Consider the following 12,522-nt stretch of genomic DNA (forward strand, 5'->3'; position numbering starts at 1 on the left):
GAGGTATTTCTGTGGCCTTTCCAGTTGTTGTAGATTTCTTGTGAGGTACATACCAAAAGGGGCACTGTACTCTATAACAGGACTAATGGGTGATGAGTAGAGGAGAACAATGACCTCTTTTTTCCTGGATGAGAAACCTTTTGTGATGAGGTGTGCCATGTAGAAGGATTTCCTGACTACTGTGGCGATGTGATTATCAAAGGAGAGATACTGTCCACCTATGTCCCAAGGTCTCTTATCACACTTTCGGTGTTAAGTAGACTACCACCTATGTGGTAGCTCATGGGTACAGAGTTTTTACCAAAGAAGGTGGCAATGCACTCAAGAGTCCAGTTTTCGTATTTTGTGATCTCAGTACAAAGAAATATATTTTGACATTTACACAGTAAGTACAGTTTAAACAAAGTAACAAGGCTTAATACAGGGCAGAACAGTCTTTCATCTGATTACTACAGGTCTGCAGTACATTTGAGTAGCACAGAAATGTTTTTCTTTCTTCACATGTGGCATTGCAAGTGTCTGTTTAACCCAGGCATTAATAAAAGCAGTATCCTATTTGTTATCATACAGTGCATGTCTGACAACTGCTATAGGGGTGTATCTGTAAATGTTGTATGTTCTTTAGTTACTGTACTGATGCCTTTGATAGTATCCATGAAATCTTCATCTTCCACATACTGAAAAAAAAACAAAACACAAAAACATAAACAAAAAAACATAATCCACATGAGATATCTCAACACATTTATTATGCCACATTATGTTAACAAGTGAAAAATACAAATGTCTCAGGTAAGGATTTTTTTTTTATTTTAGTTGCATTACAGTTGCAAAAATAATACTGTGAAGCCAGGACACAAATCATGGATCACGCATTCTCCACAAAGATCCTGATGCTATGGCACTTGACCAAATGCAACTTTTTATACCTGTTCATTTATAACATGTATCTAAACATATGTTAGAATTTTTGTTTTGGAATACAGCACCTCCCTCTTGGACCACTCTGGATATTGTGTTGAATCTAATGCCTTTCCTGTTAGCTGGCTGTATGAGAACTGCTTTTAAAACAGTATGACTGACCATACTAAATGCTGCTTTTACATCCACCCACATGCTAACTGCTGAGCTGGAGACGCACACACCATGTAAACATATTCTGTAACACTGGATATGAGAAGTACTCATGCACTACTGTATCTGCACAAGCCAACAAATCATAGAAAGGACAAAGCCACAGCGGCATACATGAATGGTATATTCCTCCTCTTGACCCATTCTCCTCAGAGTGGCTTTTGACTGAATTTTGAACATTGTGGTACACTGTACTGCATTTACTTGGATTGTGTGAGCTGGTGATGCATTATCAATGTTTATTCCTGTGTGACCATAGGGGTTGTGGTGAACTAAGCCCCAACTTCCCACATGGGCTCTCATGGCCTCCCAGTACAAGCAATAAGTATGGGTTCTTCCACTTGTTTATGTAGAATACCGCTGCCACTTTATCTGTGCCTATGGTAATAATATGCTGTAGGAAAGAGCTCTGGCAGCCTTGTTGGGTAAAGTAGACTTCTTCTCATCTCCAACACATTTATGTCCAGCTTGGCCTCCACCTACAGCTATGTTTCTTGGACCTCTCCACCATCACAATACCTCATTTTCACACCCAAGGCAGACGTATCTAAGTTGACTGTTGCTAAGAGAACCAAAGGATGAAAGGAGCTGTCTAGTGATGAACTGTGTCTGTGTGTGTGTGTGTGTGTGTGTGTGTGTGTGTGTGTGTGTGTGTGTGTGTGTGTGAGATAGAGAGTGTGAAGCCACCAGTGAAGATGTGGTTACCATGCTTTGAGATTTTGATTAGGTGCAACAAATGCCCAGCTTCAGTAAATGATCTGTGTGTGAAAATGAGCAAAAAGAACCAGAAAAAATGTGTCTGCCCTAGGGTTCTCAAAGGCTCAGAGGTATGATGTTTGAAGACATCAAGAAAGAGTCTGCTTGCCTTCCTTAACAAGGATTGATAACAGAGTACAGGCAAAAAGAAAGGGACAAGGGAATGCTAAGTAAAGGATCAACTCTAGCAGAGGTTTTCATTTGAGGTTATAACAGAAGCTGCTGTTTAAAAAAATGAATAATTAGTACTGCTTGTAAAATACTGTATAACTACAAGAATCAATCTGAGGAGGTTAGAAAAGAGTGGGAAAGAGAATGGAAAGGCAATTTACAGAGTAAGAATGGTGGGAGATATGTATGGGGTGCTGTAAGCTGGTAATGGGAGACCAGTTGAAAGTTACTAGTTCTTTTTTGAGGTTTTCAGTACTGATGGGGAATCTGGGTCTGAAGGTAATTAGCCAGGGCATAGTTTTGGTGACTGCTTGATAATTTGAAAGGTTATTGGGGAGTGGTCACTGAATGAAGGTGGAAGAAGAGAGGTGATTACGAGATCCAGGATTGAATGACTGTTGGTTTGACTTCTTCTATATGCATACCTACCCTCTTCCTTGAAGAGGGAGAAAACAAAGAGGTCAAGGAAGCTAACATACATATTTATCTTGAAGAGCTTGCTGGTGATCTTCCAAACCATTTTCCTGCTGGAAAAAAGGTGACTGCCTCAAGCATGGATACTGATAAGTCTTGGATTGAGGTCAGTGCAGTGATGGAGCCCAAATGCAAATGTCCTTGAAAGTTTAACCTTGAAGATGAGCCAGTCGCTGATATTCCAGTCTGTCCCACAAACCTCAACATTATAGGAGCTCTGCTTGTCAATGCCTAATCAGTGAAAGACTCAATGTTGAGAGGTCCATCGAGAACAACTCATCTAACTCTGACTCCCCCTGATACCAAAGACTGAAATGTCTGCTGAGACTCAGGAAGCATGCCCTCTAGTTGTTGATATTCAGGTTTGACACCTAAGAAAGAGTGAGTGCCAAAGGAATCAGTACTGAAAAAAATGCTGACAGAGGCACTTCTGCTACCAAATACAGTCAAATTCTCCCTGGTGTCAGTACACACTGTGACACCAAGGCTGTAATCTACTCTGATCTTGGACAGTGTGGGTGGTCAGCTTACCCTGGCTCTACTGCACCCCAGGAAGTAGACAGTCCTGGGATAGCAATAGAATGACCTCTATCCATTCTAGTAACTGAAGAAGACAATATTAGGTCCCTCTTTATCTTGGCTTGAAAGTGGGCCTCAATCATCTTGTTCTAGTCAAAGTCTACTCTTATATAGCTTCTTTTGGAAGAGGTACACTTAGCTAATGTAAAGGACTTGGAAGAGCAAGGCCTGGGGAATGTAACTTGCATAATACTGTCTTGCCTAGACAAAATGTGCTGGGTCCAGTCAAAATTTCTCAGTGATAGCCTGACCACCCCATTAGACTCAAAAGAAGAACCACATTATTTATGTCTGACTCTATAAGGAGGATCCTAAACAAATACTGAAGTATCCTTAATATCCAACATAAGCATTTCGGTGGAAGTATCCTTGTCATCCAACATAAGCGTTTCACTGGAATTATCCTCATCATCCAATGTAAGCATTTTGGTGGGAGTATCCTGATCATCCAACATAAGCATTTTGGTGGGGGTATCCTTATCATCCAACATAAGCATTTTGGTGGGGGTATCCTTATCATCCAACATAAGCATTTTGGTGGGGGTATCCTTATCATCCAACATAAGCATTTTGGTGGGGGTATCCTTATCATCCAACATAAACATTTTGGTGGGGGTATCCTTATCATCCAACATAAGCATTTTGGTGGGGGTATCCTTATCATCCAACATAAGCATTTTGGTGGGAGTATCCTTATTATCCAACATAAGCATTTTGGTGGGAGTATCCTTATCATCTAACATAAGCATTTTGGTGGGAGCGGGGGAAGACTTGGCATTAAAAGAATCTCTCTTACACTTTACTGCTTTGTCCCTGCCACTGGGTTTCTGGAACTCAGCCTTGTAAACTTCCTACATGGTTTCCCTGAGCAAAAAAGTACCCATCATTACCAATTTCTGCAGGAACAATGATCTGAAAAAGGTACCTCCATCTGCAAGCAAGAGCAACTTTGGAGCCTGAAGGGAGGTGCGTAGTGATATGGGATGGGGAGGAGTTGCGGGGACTTGAGCCAACTGTAAAAGCTCTGTCATTGAACAGGATGGACAAGATCAATGCAGAGCCTTATATTTTTGCAAAAGAATACCTTTAAATGAAATATACTAAGTGACCAAGGGAGACAACCAACCTCTTGAAGCATTGTGAGACTTTCCCCAGATCTGCATGCATACTGTAACATACCTGCTTTTGGAAATGTGAAGAAAGGACACTCTGACATTCATCATTAGTGCAGGACATGAGCAAGCACCTCTGATTTCTTTAACTAACATCCTTGTATAAATCAACCTTTAAACCATGTTTCAGTGTTAATTTCTGTCAATAATATGTTATGCTTTGTGTGCTAAGTGCTACCGGTGTAAGTTTTGTCATCTTTACAATGTCTTGACTGATAAAAGCCCTTATTGGACAAATCTACTAACCCGGGTAGCAAACAATTAATAAATAAAAATGTCTGTTATTAGACTGTAAACATTAATTCAGTTTACTGAGCATAAAGGTTCTCCTACGAAATAAGCTTAATGGGGTAAGCAACTGTTTGAAACTTTGCTTGGACTAACACCAAAAGAATCAATTACTTGCATTCCTCTTTCTAATATAATAAACTCTTTACTGGTAAATGAAAGGGAAGGAAAGGAAAGGAGATAAAATACCAAACACACATAAAGGCAGACTAGATTAGCTTAATGTATCCTTTTGCCACCAAGCAAATGTAATGCAATCCTTGTAACTGGAGCTGCCAGCTCTGTGTAGTCTGGTCATATAGGATACAGGTTCCCCAATGTCTAGTGGCTGGGTGCGGCAGGCTGCTGTTATCATTTAACATGGCACATGTTTTCAAATATGTTGCAATTGCAGCTTCTGTTTGGAAGGTGGATCATCATCTTGTGCTCTGGATTTCAAAATTATAATCCTAATATAAACACAGCTCCCAGGTGGGTGGACTCATACTTTTTTAAGTTGAATGGAGTCAAATGTGAGACTGACAACTGTCAGTAGCCTGGTATCAACGTTTGGGGCAATGTTTACAGAAGACAGCAGGAAGGGACAGGTCTCTACAAGCATGGCGCTGGTACTGATCCATCTTTCTAAGGGTGTGATCATGCATCTGAGAGAGCAAGTTCCTACCACACATCAACTAGCTGTATGTATGTTCAAGGGACTGCTCTTTCAGTCCCAGCACAGAAACTCCTAGAAGATCCTGCCTCACCCCGCCCTGGTCACCAATCCCTACTACACTTACAGAAAAGTCTGAGAAGAAGAAGAAGAAAAAGAAGAAGAGCCCTTGTTACTGAATGTATACTCTGAACACAAGCCAGGCCCACAGAGGGGCCACTCCCTTGGTTCAGGTCAGTCATGTATGATTTTTGACCTCTTGAGTACTGGTATGGTACTACTGACGTAGTTTGTCCCATCCTCCATGTTGGCTACCAAGTGTGCAATACTCAAAGGCACCTTACCATCTGCAGAGGATGAAAACTATCTTGACCCATGCTATTTGATGGGGGGCACTCTGGCTAGTAAAGCCTGATTTACATTTCCCTTCCACATCCTTCAACCTCACATGATATTCTGGCACTGTTTTAGGATTATCTGAGATGACACTTCCATTAATCTCTACACCATTCACTCTCAACCGGAACTCTCTTATGAGACCTTATGTGGGATGAGGTAGGCTTGGAATTCTCCCACCCCTGCAGATTTAGGAGGTTGGGATGACTGTTGTTACTTATGGCTGTGCCTCATGTTGTGGTCATTCCCAAGCAGTAGTGATAATGCAAGTGCAGGCCCTTTGATTTGATAGCAGTACAAACAGTCTGATGGCTTATGTGTTTTATGTTTTAAACATGGAAACTTTTCTACATTGAAGCAATACCTGTTTGTGGTAGAAAACAAATACTTTTCACATGTCTAAGTGCACTATTCCAGACTAGCATGTTTCATCATGGTATTCCCATGCATGCTTCCCAATATTATATTAACTGGGAAGCTAAACAGACAAAAGCATCTGAGTTGAAAATACCAGAAGGAACATTCAACTAAGGAAGGGTATACCTACAAGTGACCAAGGAGAAAATTCCTGATAAACAGTTACCCAAAGGATAAGACATACAGGAATATAAGGTTGATCACTATTTTTTATAGAAAATAAGTGGTGATCAATTTCTAAGGATACGAAAGCAGTAATACCCTGCTTTTGGGAGATTTCTCCATTCTTTGAGTTGGTAAAAAAAAAATTATATATGTATATCTACATGGGTCTACTTTGTTTCATTGAAAGCTCATTTCACTGAATTTAAATTCACCCTAACGAAATCGCTAAAAGCTCAAATTACTGAAAACTCGTTTCACTGAAGTGAAGTACTGGCACCGTGTAGAGTACTGTAAGGCAAGTAAAAGGTATATGCCCTTTTCCCCACTGCAGTGCGACCCTGGAGTTGGTATATATAGTTGGCGGATTTGGGGAGCACCCCCCCCCCCACATTGGGGATGTGTAGGTGCATACCTCCCCACTTAGTTTGGGTATATATTGTCTCCTGGAAAGAATTAGTCACTGGTGTTGTAAGTATGCATGTCTATGGTTTAAAATGCATTGCTTTGAAGCTTTCAGTGAAATATAATATAAAACTAAACTAGGTGGGAGGTTATGCCTCCCCCAACTATATACAGTGGATATAAAAAATTTGCACACCCCTGTTAAAATGCCAGGTTTTTTTATATAAAAAAATGAGACCACAATAAATCATTTCAAAACTTTTCCCACCTTTAATGTGACCTATAACCTGTACAATTCAATTAAAAACAAATAAAGCTGTTAGGGAAAAAATAAAAAACGTACAATAAGCTGGTTGTATAAGTGTGCACACCCTTAAACTAATACTTTGTTGAAGCATCTTTTGATTTAATTACAGCATTCAGTCTTCTTGGGTGAGTCTATCAGCACGGCACATCTTTACCTGGCTATATTTGCCCACTCTTCCTTGTAAAATCACTCCAAATCTGTGAGACTGCGAGGGCATCTCTTGTGCACAGCCCTCTTCAAGTCACCCTACATATTTTCTATTGAATTTAGGTCTGGGTTCTGCCTGGGCCATTCCAAAACTTTAATTTTCTTCTGGTGAAGCCATTCTTTTGTTGATTTGGATATATAAACACAAATAGGGGGCGAAAAACTGAGACAGCAAATAAAAAGAACAAAAGCAATTTAATAAGCGCTTTCGGAAAAGCTAGTACTTTTCCTTCTTCAGACATTTTAAAAACCAATTAACTCACATTATATACCTTTACCTACGTTCAATTAAAATCAATTAAGTTAAAATGGTCACACTCCAAAAGATTTAAAGCTATAATAACGTTAACAATATGTATATCTAATAACATTCCATGTACCCTTAAGCTACTGTTCTAATTTGCCAACATAGTTCTTGAATTTCTAAGTCAAGTTGCCATGAACCGCCTCTAGTCAAGATTGCACTGCGTTCTATATAGGGAAAACAGAGAGGCAACTAAAGCAGCTTATCTATGAACATCAGTATGCTATAAATAAGCAAGACACTACTAATGCTCTTGCAAGACATTTAGTTGACTATCCAAATCATAATTTTAAATTTGCTATTTTACATCAAGTATCGATTGACCCTAGAGGCAGTTCATGGCAACTTGACTTAGAAATTCAAGAACTTTGTTGGCAAATTAGAACAGTAGCTTATGCACCCCCAGGATTAAATGAGTTTGTTTCTTTAAAATGTATTTTAAAATATTTGGCTTTGAAAAGGTAACTAGATTTTAGGTAATAATGTTCTTTCATGGTTGCAAATGTATGCATTTGTATAGTTTTTACATAATAATAAATATCTAACTTGAGTTATTTTAGTAGGCCATGATATAATAATAGTATTTTCGTTTCATCTTGTTGGAGTTAGTTTATGCTGTGAAACTTTGTTCTTGTTTGAGTATACCGCTTAAAAAGCTGATTTTTAATTTATATTAATTTATACTATTTTACCCATTGTATAAGATCTATTGCATATATAAATACAATTTAAGTATTTTTTAAATGGCAAAGGTTTATGATGTCCTTTAAAGTTCCGGATTATCAAAAGTGTTTTGGCAACTTTGTTTTTTTGTCCGCTCTTCTAATTTTGAAGGGTACATGGAATGTTATTACATATACATATTGTTAATGTTATTATAGCTTTAAATCTTTTGGAGTGTGACCATTTTAACTTAATTGATTTTAATTGAACGTAGGTAAAGGTATATAACGTGAGTTAATTGTTTTTTAAAATGTCTGAAGAAGGAAAAGTACTAGCTTTTCCGAAAGCGCTTATTAAACTGTTTTTGTTCTTTTTATTTGCTGTCTCAGTTTTTCGCCTGCTATTTGTGTTTATTTGACAGTTTTTAGTTTTCTTTTGTGATTTGGATATATGCTTGGGGTCAATGTCATGTTGAAAGGTGAAATTCCTCTTCATCTTCAGCTTTCTAGCAGACACCTGAAGGTTTTGGGCCAAAAGTGACTGGTATTTGGAACTGTTCATAATTCCCTCCACCTTGACTAAAGTCCCAGCTCCAGCTGAAGAAAAGCAACCCCAAAATATGATAATGCTACCACCATGCTTCATCGTGGGGATGATTTTCTTTTGGTGATGTGAAGTGTTGTTTTTGCGCCAAATGTACCTTTTGGAATTGTAACCAAAAAGTTCAGCCTTGGTCTCATCAGTTCATAACACATTTTCCCACATGCTTTTTGGAGACTTGATGTATTGTTTTGCAAATTTTAGCTGGGCCTGGACGTTTTTCTTTGTAAGAAAAGGCTTCCGTCTTGCAACCCTACCCTATAGACCAGAGATATGGAGAATACGGGAGATTGTTGTCACATGTAGTACACAACCAATACTTCCAAGAAATTCCTGCAGCTCCTTCAATGTTGCTGTAGGTCTCCTGGCAGCCTCCCTGACCAGTTTTTGTCTTCTCTTTTCATCAATTTTAGTGCGCCGTCTAGTTCTTTGCAACATCACTGTTGTATCACATTTTCTCCAATTTTTGATGACTGTCTTCACTGTGTTCCATGGTACATCCAATGCTGTGGAAATTTTTTTGTACCTGTCGCCTGACTGATACCTTTCAAAAATGAAATCCCTTTGATTCTATGTAAGCTCTCTGTGATGGCTTTTGCTGTAGCAGGCAACTGAGTAAATGTCAGGAAAATCCTACTAAGACAGCTGAACTTTATTTGGGGTTAATCAGAGTCTATTCAATTGATGGCAGGTGTGTACCCAAGAAGACTGAATGCTATAATTAAATCAAAAGGTGCTTCAACAAAGTATTAGTTTAAGGGTGTGCACACTTATGCAACCAGCTTAGTGTACGTTTTTTATTTTCTATATTTTTTCCCCTAACGGATTTGTTTTTCAATTGAATTGTACAGGTTATAGGTCACATTAAAGGTGGGACAAGTTTTGAAATGATTTATTGTGGTCTCATTTTTTTATATTACAAAAACCTGGCATTTTAATAGGGGTGTGTAAGCTTTTTATACCCAATGTATACTAACTCCAGGATCGCAGTACTGTGGAGAAAAAGGGCATATACCTTTTACTTGCCTTACAGTACTCTACACAGTGGCAGTACTTCACTTCAGTGAAATGAGATTCAATAGAGTTTTCAGTAATTTGATCTTTCAGCGATTTGGTCAGGGTGAATTCAAACTCAGTGAAATGAGCTTTCAATGAAACAAAGTAGACCCATATATACTGTATGTATACATATATATATATATATATCTGTATGTATGTATATAAAGTTTAGGGGCTGTGTGAAAGATACAGGGGGACTGCCTCATAAAAATACTTGCACTTTACCTTTTGTGTTTTCATACTAATTTTTAGTATTTCTGATGATCAGGGTTTTGTCATTCAATGTTACATAGTAGAACCCTGAGGAATACTGATACCAGACCAAGAAAATCAACAAAAACCCATTAAACAAATTCTGGGAGCCACAAAGGCAAAATAAAAATCATGGGCTAATTCAGAAAATCCTCTTAGTAGAAAACAAAAAGAAAGACACATCAAACATACATAAAGCAAACCAAAGACAAAATCTGCTTTATCTGTTTGGATTACTCTTTCTAATAATATTGCAAAACACACATAGCTTTAAGTGGAAAATGAAGATAAAATAATGGATAAGTTTTTATGGCACAGTACAAACAGCACAAAAATAGTGCACCCATTTGAAAGAAGACAAGTTTAAGTTAAAAATAATAAGTCACACTTTTGTTACAAATTACTACATGGGTTATGGCTAGCCCTCTCTTCAAATGTCTTTAGTAAACAGCACAAATGAACACTGCAGCACTTACCATACTGTTGTCTTGGGTTTGGACAACTGTATCCCAGATGGCATCTTCAGTTAATGACTTTTTATCATGGCGGTCAGCAAGACGGCCAACACTGCGCTGCAGAGAATCCTGAGCGTAAGTTTGATTTATGTGGCTTTGACTTGGCACTTGATGTACTGTTATATTACAATTACCAATGAGAGGGCCAGGCCATGGAATTTTAGTGTCAGTCATTCCCTAAGAATTAAAGCAATATAGTTATTTACTAGGAAATATGTACATTTTCTGAGCAAACCTACACTAATTGTTCACTGTTCTGCTATCATAGTTTTAAGCCTTTACAAGTACATCTGTTTATTAGACGTTTCAAATAGTTCATTTAGATAGGTCTGCAATTATATATGGAACTGTATTTTTCACACATCATACCTACTATCTATATATCTAACTAGCAATTCCAAAATGTCTACTGCAGAAAATATACATGTTGTTCATGGTTCCGCAGTTGCTTACTTTTTTCTTAAGCACATCTAAAAGCATGCACAATTTTTTAGAAGTCCTACACATGGAGTATCAAGGTGGATTATTTCACTGGAAGCAATGGCAATTTACCAAAATCTGATAGAGTAAAGAAAGTTGCATTTAATGGCTGTACCAAATCTCAATTAGTTCATGCTTAAAACACACATATTACCAGGTATCACAACAGCAAGATACAAATGAATATCCTGACAGAGATTAGCAAAACGGATGTTATGCTAGCAGTTTACAAACAGAGGTGGCCACTTTTATTTACTTCCTCGAACAAATTTCAAAGCATTTCTCTGCATGGAAGTTGAGGGGATAGTGCAACAACCTGGAAACACAAGGCTGGCCCGTAAAGAAAAAATTGAAAATAGAAAAAGGCAAGAAAATAAGCATCCGGTAAACAAATCATGACCAGATAAAAATATGTGCTGAACATGCATTATTTCTATTTTCTTTGAAAGTATTGCTGCTTGTAAACCACACATGAATACTGTCACAGTGATATATTAACTTGTGGGCTGTGCTTTTATGATCCAGGAAAACTGGCCATAAAAGGAACAGCTTGACAATGGTCTACATTTCAGAGAGCTAATTTGCTAGCTTCCAAATGTCCCTGTGTAACTTCTGGTTGAAACTCCAAATGAATGAATGGAAATGGTCGAAGTTTCAACCTGATGAAAAATCCTAAAGTAAGTGTTTTTTTTTTCTTTTGCAGGGAGGTAAGACCTCTTGCACCCCCCACAGCCCCCTTCATGATAGCACAACCACAGAGAAAAATGAATTGCAACAACAAAAACAAAAAAGCGAATCACTGTCAGTGCTATAATAAAAACATCACTGGCACTGACTTCCTATGAGAAAAGGCAAGCAATTTCGGCCATGTACACTTTATATTCAACCATATGTGGAAAAGCTAGTTAACTACACAACACTGTTTAGTACAAACTAGGATTAAACTCTAAACGGCAGTTTTAGAGATGTCTGCAATTCACTAGTTTTAAAATTATGCAAATCACTAGCTATATTTATTACAGAATGATATTTAAACTAGGATCGTCACAGGGAGCAAAAGTCTGCACTCTCATTCTCTAAAGGGCAAAAGGATATGGACATTTTCTGTAGCACTCTCTGTCTCACTGTCTTATTCACTGTGTTTCCTCCTTTCTTAAATAATATCTACAATTTTCTAAAAGTACAACTATGAGTGCAAACACTGTAAATAACAGCTGAGAGAGGATGCTCACTGTAACTACAGATCACTGCAGTAATATAATATGTAGAATGGGATTTCAACTGCGTATGAGCATCTTTCTGCCAGATTTCTACAACATTTGAGACATCACATCTCCTTCTAGGTGGGAGGGTACCTCCCTCAGTCAGAAAATCAACCAGGGGGGGACAGAAGTAAACAGGGGAATAATCAGCACCATTTCTGTTCTTTTTTAGCTGAATAATAATGAAAGAAATTGCATGAAGCCCCTATACTAACCACAATGGCACTGCCCTTTCCTTTGAGAGCATACTAGTTGAGAAACTCTACT

General features: G+C 38.1%; 1 protein-coding gene across 3 annotated transcripts in view; it reads right to left on the reverse strand.

Moving 5' to 3' along the window:
• Positions 1-212: 212 nt before the first annotated feature.
• USH2A (usherin) overlaps positions 213-12,522 on the reverse strand; it is a 625,599-nt gene continuing 613,289 nt past the window's right edge. For all 3 annotated transcript variants that reach the window (XM_044061333.1, XM_044061354.1, XM_044061343.1), the window contains 2 exons: positions 10,475-10,690; positions 213-677 (listed from right to left, as the gene is read on the reverse strand). In XM_044061333.1, the coding sequence (XP_043917268.1) occupies positions 588-677; positions 10,475-10,690 (306 nt within the window). In that variant the 3' untranslated portion in view covers positions 213-587. The remainder of the gene's footprint in view (positions 678-10,474; positions 10,691-12,522) is intronic.

The sequence above is a fragment of the Protopterus annectens genome, chromosome 1.part0 (assembly GCF_019279795.1).
Source record: "Protopterus annectens isolate FY-2018-M chromosome 1.part0, PAN1.0, whole genome shotgun sequence".
NCBI classification, from domain to species: Eukaryota; Metazoa; Chordata; order Ceratodontiformes; family Protopteridae; genus Protopterus; species Protopterus annectens.